At 44.3% G+C, this 13,801-nt stretch overlaps 1 protein-coding gene across 1 annotated transcript in view; it reads right to left on the bottom strand.

Moving 5' to 3' along the window:
• The window catches only part of LOC122162068 (titin-like), a 236,491-nt gene that overhangs the window by 183,962 nt on the left and 38,728 nt on the right, over positions 1-13,801 (bottom strand). Inside the window, exon 44 of the mRNA XM_042821962.1 lies at positions 538-816. Coding sequence (XP_042677896.1) covers positions 538-816 — 279 coding nt within the window. The remainder of the gene's footprint in view (positions 1-537; positions 817-13,801) is intronic.

The raw sequence follows: 13,801 nt of genomic DNA, 5'->3' as shown, positions 1-13,801 counted from the left end.
TGTAACACCGTTGAACTGTCTTTTGTTTGTTTAAGAGGACCTATCCCCCATCACTCAGAGTGCGGGTGCCTTGGAAACGGCACCCACGTTCAGGTAAGTGCAGCTGCGTAGTCTGCCTCACAAGTATGTCTGCAGGATAAATGTAAGATACAAGGATAATCACACTACCTACTACACCAAAGAAGTCAGATTTAAAATCGTACGTTTGCTCATTGTCTGCAAGTGAAATAAACCTTCAAGAATGTTATCACAAAGCAATCCCATTCTACTGACAAGCTAGTTCCTTCCACTCTTTTGCCACTTTGTATTCTCTCCTGAAACTTTTCACACTGGTTCTCTTTTCTAGATACAGAAAGCATCTAAAAGAGCATTTTTGAAAATCACTTTTACTTGTCAAGATTACGTATGGATTACACATAACAGTAGCAATCAAGAGCCTTACCGTAAATGTTTGTGAGTATACCAGGATAACCATTTCAAGATATCAAGATATTTAAGATACTGAATAAAAAAAGAAGTGCTTGGGACTCTACTTACCAGTTACTGTTAAAAAGGCTGTGGAGCTTACACTGCCATGCTGGTTGGAAGCCTTACAGCTATACTCTCCACAGTCAACAACCTGAGGCCTTGGGATCTCCAGCGTGGAAAGGTAGTTGGAGGAGCGAATTGAGTATTTGTCCCCATCATAGATCTCTCGGCCAGCTTTGTACCACTGGAACTTGACATTAGGAGTAGTTTCTACTTCACAGGTAAACTTGGCCACGTGGTTTACGGCCACCTCCAGAGGTTCAAGCCTTCTTCTCAGGATTGGTGCAACTGAAATCAGAAGCAGAGATTAATTCAAAGCCATGCCCACTATAACTGTGAAAAGTAAGTGAAGGCACTAACTGAAACAAAACATGTGATCTTGCAATCCATATAAGATATAAAGGAAAAAAAAATCTGTAAGAAATGAAAGTAGTACAATGTTCAGTGGACAGATTGCAATGGTGCAGAATAACATCAGGAAACACAGTGGTGAAACCACAAAAGTGATGTGCAATAGCAACATGTAGTAATAATGCAATTCAAACATATACCACGCCATCTTGGAGCCATGCAAAGTGACAATGTGAATAAGAAATTGTGCCAAAACAGGGCAATGATCTGAAGATTGGATGCAGTAGTGATGAAGCGTAAGAGCAGATTCACTTCCTGGGTGACAGTGGAATGAAGTGCTCAGGACTTCAGTGCAGTTCATCCTGATCTTGGCTGTATACTGTGGAAGTGAGAGACTACAATGTGGTAAAAGAAAATCATGAATAAAGAGAGAAAGGAGACCCTCTGATTAGTGCTGTGATTGTATTAGTATTGTATCTGTATCCAAAGATACAGATACATAATGGGGCAATTTCCTTAGCAGAGCAGTGTATTAGAAAGGTGGTCTTTTATCCCCATAATCCAACCTCTTTTAACAACTGTGAGCTTTGCTGTTGTTGTTCTTTTTCCACCTTGATTCAGTGCCTCACAAGTGTACTCTCCTTGGTGGATCTCCCCACACACTTGGCTGATCACTAATTTGTATGTGTCTTGATCTTGCAAACACTTGAATTTGTTGCCTGAAGACACCAGTTTACCGTCAAAGTACCAATTCACCTCCCTGACATTTGTTATGACAGACACCAGAGTGACACTCTCCCCTTCCTCCACAATAGTGTTAACCAGCTTCCTGTGTATGATAGGGTAATTCTCTTTACTCAGCTCATCCTCTAGATTCACACCTTTAGTTTCCAGACCCTCTCTGCCCTCCTCCTCATGTATTTTTTCCCTTTTCTCCTTCCTTTTCAGTATTTCTGCGGGTTTCTCAACAGGAACGCCTGCAGGAGCTACATCAGCAGTGGCTGCCGCTGCCCCCACATCCTTGATTTGGCCATGTTCCATCAGAATGTTGACTACTTCAGCAGACAAAGGCTGTTCCAAGGGTATTTCTGCCTCTGTAGTTCTCTCAGCCTGCTGGGGCTCCAGCTCAGAAGCATCATCAATGGATTTTCCTGAGTTAAGTGAATGAGGAGGGCTTGGCAATGCTTCGGGTTTTTCATCTGTCAAGAGGTGCTTTTCTTCATAAATAAGAGAATAGAAAGCCTCCTTTAATACTTTTTTCTGGTCAGCTATCTCAATGTCGACTTCTGCAAGAGAGACTGGAATTTCAATGGGATTGAGTCCTCCTGTGGTCACAACATAGGTGCACAAGGCATATTTATGTTCTTTGGTGATTTTTAGTGCCTGTACTTCAATGCTTTCTTTATCAGCCAACCACTCTGAAAACAAGAGGTTTTGCTCACTTACCACTGCAGCTTTTAGTGCATCTCTGATCTGGGACTTTATATCTAGGTGACAGCTCTTGGGAACCTGATAAGTGAGCTGGCTCTCTTTGGTAAAGGCTTGGCTTGTCCAGAACTGGCTAGCATACATCATTTCACAGGGCTGTCTTCCTACCTTGGAATACTGCTCAAGTGGGCTAGCAAGATTGATAACGTGTTCTTCCTCCAAAGGCTGGTTTTCTTCTAGTAGTAAGGGAAATCTCACAGCCTGTCCCTCACGGATTCTTGCAGCAAAATCTTCCTCTGCCGCTTCCAGGGCAGAAATGTTCTCCAGGGGGACAGCATGACCCCCTGTGCACGTCAATTCGGAGGGAAATCTAGGTTCAGCCTTTAGCTCACCTTGCATTGCCTGGAAGCCTTCTATGACTTGAAAGTGGTCACCATACATGACATAGCTCTCAGTGGTGCTTGATACCTGTTGAAAGGCTTGGGAAACTTCTGTCTTCAGAGCAGCCATTTGCTCTAACTCCTCTGGGATGACTTGCTCTTTGGGCAAGAACATCTGTGCAGCCACAGTTCCAAGGCAGCCTGGCAGTGGTGTTTCAGTTGCCACTTCAGGTGAAACACTTTGGGGGCCACCAGGGAGGGTCTGCACCAGCTCCGCCAGAAGCTTGTTGTTCTCCTGCGTTGTGGCTGCCTGGGTCAGCATTTCTTCAACACCCTGCACAGCAAGGCAGGTTGGTGGCAGGCTAGGTAATATGCCCTCCTTGGGCAGCATGTGCTCCATCTGGCTCATCTGGAGCTGGAGGAGAGCCTGGGGTTCCCTCATGGGCTCAAGGCTAAGGGCTCTTTCTGCAGTGGGAAGCTCGCTGGCCTCCTCATAGGACGTAGGACTTTGGTCCTCTGTCACCATGGAGTGCTGCAAGGCTGGACTCTGATTGCACACAAGATGCTCCTCAGGCAGCACAAGGAGCTCAGCAGAGCATACAGCCTCACCCAGTGAATTCACTGCTCGGCAAACGTACAGCCCAGTGTCCTCCTCAGTGCACTCCTGCACTGTCAGGGAGCCCGAGCCATCAGGATGGTGAGCCACAAAAGAACGTGCATCCAAGAAAAGTTGCTCGTTCCCCTTGAACCACTCCACATCAGGGCATGGCTGCCCAGCTACAGTGTACTCAAAGACAGCGGTGAAACCTGGTGCACACTGCACACTGTCTGGTACCCTGGCAAAGCAAGGGGCCCCTTGTGCCCGCTGCTGCACGTGGAGGTGGGCACTGCACGTGGCCTCACCGTGCACATTGCTGGCTGTGCACGTGTACTCGCCCTCATCCTGCATGCCTGCATAGGGGAGGATGAGGCTGTGGTCATTTCCAGCAAACACTAATTTACGATCTGTGGAGGGGGTTAGCTTCACACCATTGAAAAACCACTGGATTTTGGGTGTGGGGCTTCCAGTAACAGTAACAGACAGCCTAGCTACATCTCCCTGCCAGACTTCAACATCTGAGACCTGTCTGAGGAAAACAGGTGCACTGCCCCCCTCCTCCATTTTCTGCTTGCTTTGACTGGAGTAAACTGGTTTTTCAGACTCAAATTCAAGTGTTTTTTCTCTATCGGGCAACTGAAGGCTGCTGCTGTAGCCTTCACTTCTTCCTTCCTCAGAAGACACAGTAAGAGAACTAGAGATGTCTGTATGGAAAAAAAAAAAGTTTAGTTTTACTAGAATGTTTAAATAAACACTTAAAACAGCAATAAGCAGCTAAGAGTAACGTACAACTGTGTTAGTGCTGTATACAATACAACTATTTTTGTATATCTGGAGTGTTTCTTACTACCATACAGCAGGTACACAAGGTTCTCCTTCTATCAGATACTTACCATACACAGCAACCCATGCTGTGCCGTCAGGTTAATTAAGAACTTGCCATATAGATTAATGTGGGCATCTCATTAAACTTGACATCACAGTATGGTTTAGACATAATCTCATGGATGATTTAGCGAACACTGAAAATAACAGTCAAGCAACAGCGGCGCATTTCACAAATACAGTGGTATGAGCCTTATTTATAGGCACACGCATACAAATAAATAGAACAGCAGTGCTAAGGCCCTGATTAATTCAAAATACCAAGAAAAAACAGAATGTCAGATTCCAAGCTGGAAAAAATGTAAGTTTTCAGCACACTAGCTCTTCCTCTGGTATAGTTACTTAATCTCTTTCAACTCTTGCATGTAACACAAGAAATTTCTGCTCCCTCAGAAGAATTCTCCTGTTTTTATCAAAAGAATCTTTAAGTTTAAACACTGTTATTACTAAAATAATGAGTTTGCATTCTTGCTTTACTGTCATTTATTTGACTTTCTGCTTTTAAGTGGCACAACTCTGCATATTAGAACTCCTATAATACCAGAAAAAAATAAGAGCACTTTGTTTTTTCTTCTTGCTGTTATGAATTTAGACCCTTATGTGATGGACCACTTAGTTCTAATGGTGGTTTAAAATGTGAGGAAACAAATGGAGGAAAGAATGTGTTGTCCTCACATTCTTGACAGCAGAAACATCAGTGAATTCTGAAGTTTCTGGGAATGGAACAAGATATCCAAGAAAAGCACAGCACAAAAGAAAATCTTTAGAAATCAGATATTGTTGTCCACCCAGAAACAAATTAGCTCAGTTGTTGCCCATGATATTTGATGTTGGATGGACACTGAAGTTGTTAAAAAAGAATGGAAGGAGTGGATAAATATCTCCAGTTATTCCAGTGATGAACCTTGATAACTTTTCAATTACAGCATCTTAAATTCCAAAATTTATTGTGAAATAATAATTTTTGCTGTACTCAAATAACAACTATGAAGAAGAACAGAATATGCCATACCCAATTCTTTCACATTAGCTCTAGCAATTATTAACCTTTTCACAAATGCCAAAGTATACATGATATAGCACTATGCATGGTGACTACCTGAAGAGAAGAGATGCTTAGATGAAAAAGAAATTACACCAGTCCTTTAGTCGAATCTAACAGCCTTGTTAAACCTGTAGGACAGCTTCCTCGAAAATTCAGTGTACTACTAAATTTGAAGATGGACAGCTGACCTGGGCCATGAGAAAATATAAAAATTGCAGAAGATAAATTATAACAACACACGAGATGGCTTCATACACAGGAATGAAGAAAAAGTTAATGCATTTTGGTTTTGTTCCTGTATATTTATGCCAGAAAAAATACACCATTTTTTGTTTTTTTCATATTGTAGCTGTCTCTGAAATGAATAAAATACAGGAAGCAGTGGACTTAAATAGTTTACATATTTATTTCACAAATTAACCATACATGTTAACATACAATACACATTGATGACAAACATATGTAATCCATCCTTTTTTTTTTTTTTTTTTTTTAAAGATACATGGTTTGTAAAAATGAAGAGCTTAAATTTGACAATGAATTCATGATTTTTTAAAAAATTCCTATGAAGGTACAAGGAGGAGAGGTGGTCAAACATGGCACAAGGCTATACCAAATATCCCAGAGGAAGCTTTCTCAAACTAAATATTTTCAGATTTCTACTATTGTAGCACTGGTTGGATCTTCATAAGCACACCATAGTGCTCCTGGCCAATTTATGAAACTTAAGTCCTTTAAACATACATAAATCACAAACAGTACTGCACAAGTAGACATAAATATGCCCTGCCTTATGTCTCAGATGTGGACATGAACTGGGACTTATTTGGGTACAAGGTTTTGAAGCAGGATCATTTTCTACTAAAAATTTCAGTTCATGAATCTGCAAATTAAACACAGGTCACAATCACTTAGGACCTAACCAAAGGCTCTCTGACCTCATTGGCTTTGGACCTGAAAGACCCTTCATGTCACAGCTGACACAGAACAGAACAATTCATCCCACTTTTCCTAGGGACCTCTGCTGCCTAATAATCTATGCAAGGAATGGATAAGGACACAACAAGAAACAATTAACACCATCACAATGTTGGGTCAGACACTCTCCCTTCTCTTTCCTACCACCATTATCTATGAGAAATTACAATTGCCTCCGCCTACTAACAACATACTTAAATATTTATTACAGGGTCATGACTGGGAAGAAAATTAAGTGACATGATTATACTAGCCTAATCACTCCAGTCATTTTCTCCACATGCTGGGTCATTAGAACTAGCCACTCCTGCAAGTCATGTTTATACTGTGCAGCACAACTGGGCAAAATGAATCTTCTGATAAAAAATTACTATAAACGATGGAATAGTTTTAAAGATTATTAAGGTTTTGAGGCATATTGACCTCAGTGTGAGAACGCACAGAACTCAGAAATAAGAACAAGCATGACCATTACTGAATATACTACAGGAATAGCTTTCTCACACTTTAAATCATCATGCTCCTTGAAGCAGTTTGCAAGGCAACTGACAGTAATTTGTAAATAATCTGATTTTTCACAAAATTGAAGTAAAAATAATTTGTGGTAAGGGTTCTTAAACTTTGGTTTCCATGCTGGCATATAGCCACCTGTAAAGCTGGCACATGCATTGGCACTATTTAAATTCTGCTAAATATTAATAACTTTAATACTTTTAACATGCTTGCTCATTCAGTTTAGCACTGTTGATCTAAGATTAATTCAGTTCTGATTTAATTATGTGAACTACTGCTGACTCCTCTATTAAATGTTAGTATTAGTTTAAATACAAAAATATATATTCATACTGAGAACGATAATGTAAAAATCTCTTCTGCTGAGAAAATGCCAAAGGTAACTGAATACATTTTATTTATTTCTGGTCACCTTGAAACACAGCACTCTTATCTGTTACTAATAATTGCTTTTTTAAAAAAGGAATCTGTATTCATTTCTAATGCCTAACAAGAATACTGCATAAAATTTGTATTTTAATACTATATATATTCAGTGAGTGATACTGGAATACGGGGACAACAGAAAAATTATATTAATGAATTTACAGTTACATAATTGATGTATTATGCTCCCTTTCCTTTCTCTTTAACTTTTAAAGATACAGTACAAAATAGATTTTTATGTTTATTACTTGGTAATAGAGTAAAAATCCTGTCCAGTCCCTACTGAAGCAAAGCCTTCTCTTCCCATTGTATTAATTTTCTTTGCTACAGAGTAATCCAATTGATATAATTTAAAAAAAAAATCAGATACAACAAAGTCAGTGGAGTGAAGTTCATGGTAATAATAGTTTTGCAATGATAGAAACTGTAAACAGGATTTGAATTATACTCACATTGTCTGACACAACATTGTGAGAAAGGGGTGTATCAGCTTAAGGTGTTATTTTATGGAACTATGTCCAAACTAAAAAGCAGGCCAAAGTTAGTATTGTATAACCATTAGTCTACAAGAAAAAGGCAATTTCTACATTTTTAGGTGATTTCCAGCCTATGAATTACAAAAACAATAGCACTAGTACAGACACAGGGCTATATACACTATACAAAACAAACAATTCCTGCATATGAGTGTTAATTGAAATATCTTTACAAGAATGAGTAAGGAGCTCGGGAGGAGTCTGAAATACACCTCAGTTCAGAAAGTATACACAAAACTTATTCACACTGTAAATCCCACTTAAATTCCTCAACAAAAGCAAGTTTAAGTGAGATAGAAATATGCCCACATGGGGTGAACTTCATCCCTAAAGAGATGAAAAACAATGCCCCTAAAATTACTGTTGCATTTTTACCTGCAGTGAGTAACAGCATAAAACATTTAGTGTTTCAAAAGAGACTCTGAAATAAGTTATGGAAATTCAGTACAATGTTAACAACGCACAAGTCTCAGCAGTTCCCACCCTGTTAATGGCTATACATTTGTATAGCCCACTGTCACTTTGCATCAAATTGTCAATAGTAAGGCTATGAAAACCGCCTTCCTCTTCCTGCATATAGTACCGGTCCCCTTCCAACAACATCCCATCCTTGTACCAATGGACACTTGGGTGAGGGGAGCCAGTTACGAGACACTGGAAACATGCTGATGCACCAACAAATGTACTGTAGTCAGAAATGAGCGTCAGAAATTTGGGAGGAACTTCTGCAACCTGGAACTCAAAGCTGCAGCTCTCTGTTTCCTCCACCCTAGACTCAACCTCTTTCTCTTGGGATGGCTCTCTGGACACATCACAATTAATGCTGACAGTCTTATCCCCTTCCACTTCATGCTCTTGTTCAGTCACCTCAGGTCTCCCAGAGTCCTCAGCACATGGCTTAAACTCACACTCCATCTTTACTTCTGACGTCTCAGCCTTACTTAAAAGCAAGTCACACTTCTTAGGCCTCTCTGGTTCACTGCCCATGTGTGTCTCACTGCTTGCCATAGCACTTGCTCCCTGCAAGTCACTCCCTGTGACTATGACAGAGCCTTTACACATCGCTTCTCCAAGCCTATTGATTGCCTGACAGTGATACCAGCCACCATCAGAAGGACCTACGTTAAGGATCTTCAGGCTGTGAAGTCCTTCTTTCTGACTTACTACGTACTTCCCTGCAACAGGTGTCACACAGGTGTCAACTCTGAACCACTGCACCACTGGGACAGGTGTCCCTGTTACCACACATTCGAAGACTGCCTCTGAGCCTTCTGTAACTTTCACATCTGTAAAGGGCACAGCAAAGCGGGGAGGCATTTCGGTCACTTGGAAATCAATTTTCACATCCTCATTCTCCTCTGAGGCAAAGCCTGAAACTTGTTCCAACAGGGCAAGTGGGAGCACATCCAGGGAGACAACCATGCTCTTCTTATCCGGGCTAAACTCGGGACTTGTTATGATTTTGACCTGCTTCTCAAACTCTCTCACCTCATTCTCATCCAGCTCCACTTCCAGGAGGATTTCCTGTGGTGAAGGTGACCGTGAGGATGTGTTTTCCTCTAGGTCAAACTGTATAACATGCTGGTGGGTCACAGGGGGTGGCAGTGCTAGTGATCGCCCATCTTCAGGCAAAACTTCCACCTGGGCAATGCTTTTAGCTTCCCCAACAATGTTTACTGCATGGCACAGGTACTGTCCTTCATCGTCTTTCTGAATGTTAGTGATCTCCAGCACACACTTGTCCCCATCCTTCTCTACCCGCACTCTCTTATCCACCTCCAGTAGGGATTTATTGTGATACCACTTTACTCCTGGTTCAGGCACACCTACCACCTCAGCCACAAAACTCAGTGTGCTGCCCTCATACAGCCTCCTCCTGCTTAATGCCTTCAGAAACGCGGGTGGCATCTCATTGCCTGATGGCTCTCGGGCTTCACGAGGGGTCCTGAACACCTCATCCCATGGTGGCTGCTCTGGAGCCTGATACCTTTCCTCGCAGGGGGGAAATACTGCCAGGGCATCCTTATATTCCCCAATGGGTGTCCAGTAGCTCTCTGGTGGTGTGATGTCCCCTGATGCTGAGTGAAGTCCCTCAAAGGGTGTGAAGTAGCACTCAGAGGATGTGTTGTGCTTTGAATCACCTGAGGGTGTGGAGTAACGTTCAGGTGGCATGCTGTAGTTTGATTCCTCGGATGGTGTGGAGTAGCGCTCAGGCGGTGTCCTGTACCCGGAGCCCTCAGATGGTGTGGAGTAGCGCTCAGGTGGTGTCCTGAACCCGGAGCCCTCAGATGGTGTGGAGTAGCGCTCAGAAGGTGTGGAATAGCGCTCAGGTGGTGTTCTGTACCCAGAGGCCTCAGATGGTGTAGAGTAGCGCTCGGGTGTGCCGAGTGGTGTGTGGTAGGATGCTGATGAGGCAGTTTCAAAGATCTCCACTGAGGAGGGAGGTGTGTAGAAGTGGTCTGAATCAGGTGACTCCTCACCACTCCCACTCTCCAATTCTATAGATATTTCTGACTCAGGAGAGAAGGGCCGGATCAGCTCCTGCTGGTTTTTGTAATAGTCATAAACTGCGCTGAAGGTAACCTCCTCCACTTCCAAGGAAGTGATGGTTTCTCGCTGTTCCTTCTGAACTGTGCCTTTGATATTCGGAGCTTCCTGGATCCCTGTTGACCTTAAATACTTAGCCAAGGATAAATCAGGTTCTGGCTCTGAGACCTGATCAGCACTGGGCTCTGGACCTGCAGAAACATCTTCCCACTTTTCTTCTCCATCCAGGCTGTTCTCAGAGGCTTCTGTAGTGGAACTTCTCTTCTTGGCCCAAGAGTCCTTTTTTTGTTCCTTCTGTGCCACAGAATTATCCACTGTTAAACCAAGTATGAGTTTCCCAAATGAGAAGTCCTTTGTTCTGTTTGGTTCCTGCTCGGTGTCCCCAGGCTTCCCCTCGGGGGAACCTGTGCTTTCTATCTCACTAGTGGATAAGCTCACACCTTTTTCAAAGACCTTTTCTATCCTGAAGCTGCCTTCCTCCTCTGCCTGATGCCAGGTCTGCGGTTTCTTCTCCTGTGCAGCTTTTTTCAAGTCACTGATGAAGGTGTCACTCCCGAATTCTGTTGGCTCCAGTCTCTCCTCACTCTCCCTCACATGCATTTCTTGTACTGTTCTTTGGAAATCTGCAGAGGACTCCAACAGATAACTGTGAATCTGTCCCTCAGGTGAATCCCAACAAACATTTGCCTCTGATTTGTGAATTTCTTCAGCAGATGTCCGCTCTTCAGCAGATGTGATACTGCCAAGGTTCCCATTAGAGATTTGCAAATGAGGTTGCCTGATTTCTTCCTGAACACTGACTTCCTCCTGCTGCATACCATGACTTGGACACGGAACCTCACTCAGAGACATCTCTTCCACAAGCACTTCACATTTGTGCACAGGGGAGATGAGCCCAGCTTCTCCCACCTCCACACTCTCTAAAGCTGTGGGAATTTGCATCAGCTTTGTGTTTTCCTCAGCTGGAAAAGGCTCCACAAACTTCTTCAGATCAAATATGATACTGGTCTCATCAGTCTCAGATGGCAGTAACTGCTCTTTGAAATGTACGTCTGAATGAACCTCAACTTCTTCAGTAAATTCCTGACCTGAATTTTCTATGTCAGGAGGAGGAAGAATTAAATCCAAAGAGTAGACGCCCACATCAGACTCTCTTTCTTGCAGTAGTTGTCCATCAATGTTTATTTTATGTGCAGCTTTCCCAGCATCAATCAATTCTTCCTTATGAAGATGGTCATCAACCTCAATGTCCTGTTCAATATCTACTGATCTCTCTTGTTCCTTAGCCCATTCCTCCTGCTGCTCCTCTTTTAGGAGACCTAATGAGTCTTTTGAAGGTGTGCTATTGTCCTGTAGGAGGGGCACACTTGGCTCGTCAACAAGAGACATGCCAGAAGCCATTGCCTCCCAAGCAGAAGCATCACTGTCCTCCAAGTAGCTGTCAGTCTCTTCTTGCATCAGTGCTGATAAAGCAGCAGAGAACTTTAGATCCTCGTGCTCCTTTGCCAGAGTAGACTGCTCAGAGGCAGGCATTTGCCGTTTCATTTCTGTAAGAGGTGACTTCAAGATATCCCAGGATAAGCTGTCTGTGTTTTGTGCCAGCTTGTCACCTTCAGCCTCCAGCTCCTCTGAAAAGTGGCCTGAGTCCTTGGCCACAAGTTCATACTTTTCCCTGGATGTGCTTGGGTGTGGGACAGTGGCATCAATTCCAAAGTCATGTTCCTCAGAGACTGCTTTTTCACTATGCTGTTCCATCTTAGAAATATCACCAGCATCCCTCACACACTCTTCTGCATAACCCACTTTCTGCTTTGCACAAACCTCCCTGATATCCCGCAGTATTGTTTCCCCTATCTTACTTTCTCCAAAGTCCTTTCCCACCTGCTCACCAGGTGAGGGAGACCACTGCAGGGACCAGGGTAGGTGGCCTTCTTCCTCCTCAGAGCACATGATCTGTTCCTCCTTTTCCTTCCCAGGTGTACTGAGAAACAGGGCAGGGTTCATGGCAGGGAGTACCTCAGTGTCTCCATCCTTGCTATACAACCTTGATGCACTAGGTTGCACTGTAAGCTCAGAGGCTGACTGTGCTGTTCCAGCCACATTCTTGGCCACACAACAGTACAGTCCAGCATCTGAAACAGAGACCCCTCGGATGTGTAAACTGTGAGTGCCAGCCTCACATTTCTCAAAACTCAGCCTCTCACTGGCAGAGAGGTTCTGGCCATTCCAGGACCAGGTCACAGATGGTGGAGGCTGCCCAGACACACTACACTGCAAAACCACTGCCTCCCCTTCACAGCAATGGATACGTGCTGGGGCTTCTAACACAATTTGGGGTGGCTCATTTCTGACATCAAATGAAAACTTGAACTTGTGTTTTATGGCAGGCGCAGCCTGGCCTGGAGAGGACTGCATGGTCTCTTTCATCTCTGTGTCTTGCTCCGGTGTTGGAGTAGGGGCAGTGATTTTGATTTCTACAGGCAGTGACAGCAGGTCTGAGTCTGGAAAAGTATTTGGCAGCCCCTGCTCTTCTGTAAAGGCCAGACTTACTTCCCTCTCCTCTTTCTCCCCTTTGTCTTGTTCCTCTTCTTCCTCCTCTTCCTTTTCTTGTTTTTTCTTTTCCTCCTCCTTCTCTTTATCCCCTTCTTCCTCCTTCTCTTCTTTTTTATTCTCCTCTTCCTTTGCCTTCTCCTTTTCTTTCTTTCTTTCCTCTTTCTCTAACAACCTAACAACCTCATAGGCCAGCATCCGCTGCCTCACATGGAGTGCAGCAGAGGTGCTAACCGAGCCCAGAGGGTTGGAAATCACACAGGTGACTGTGCCACTGTGCTGTGGGAGCAGGGGCGAGAAGGTTAGTGTAGAGCGGCACTCTGTGGTGTGTACTGCAGTGCCCCGGATGCGTCCTACCGGATTAGTGTTGTTGTACCAAGTGATCACTGGCTTTGGGCAGCCATGGAAGAGGCAGGAGAAAGTGACTCTCTGTCCCTCTACAGCCTCCTGGGGCCTGACTCCCTGGACGAAGAGAGGTGGGCAGGGCTCCAGGAGCCCACCACGTGCTTTCCATCTCTTCTCTGCCACCTTGGGCATGCTGTATTTTTCGACTTCCTGCATCTGGAAGGGCTTCGAGCCATCCATCTTGCCAGGTGCCTCAGGCGGGCAGGGCTTCCCAGGAGGACCCCCCTGTGGCTCGGACAGGAAGGACTCCTGCTTCTTTTTCAGAGCTGCCCTCTTTGCCTCCCGCAGCCGCTGCAGCTTCCAGCGGATTTCCTCATCCAGCAATTCCTCAGCATTCACCAGTTTTCCACTGCGCTCCCTACCACGTACTATCTCCAGACGGTGAGACTCCACTGATGGCAGTCTCTGGAAACGTATGGTCCGTACCCTGCCCCGGGCTGAGAAGTTTGGCAGCTGCTGCTCAGCCTCCTGGCCCTTGTCAAAGGGCGAGCCAGTGCAGCGGAGCACCACGCGCAGCCGGTCCTGGTGCCGCTGCTGCAGCAAGCAATCCCACCTCTCCTGCACTAACTGCACCTTCCCTACACGGCCCGAGTCCTGCTGCTCACTGCTGCGTGCCACCAGCAGTGAGGCA

This window comes from Centrocercus urophasianus, unplaced genomic scaffold, assembly GCF_019232065.1.
Source record: "Centrocercus urophasianus isolate 14NV4802_14NV808 unplaced genomic scaffold, USGS_Curo_1.0 seq_20, whole genome shotgun sequence".
In the NCBI taxonomy this organism is placed as follows: Eukaryota; Metazoa; Chordata; class Aves; order Galliformes; family Phasianidae; genus Centrocercus; species Centrocercus urophasianus.
This window is presented reverse-complemented; position numbering and strand designations above follow the sequence as displayed.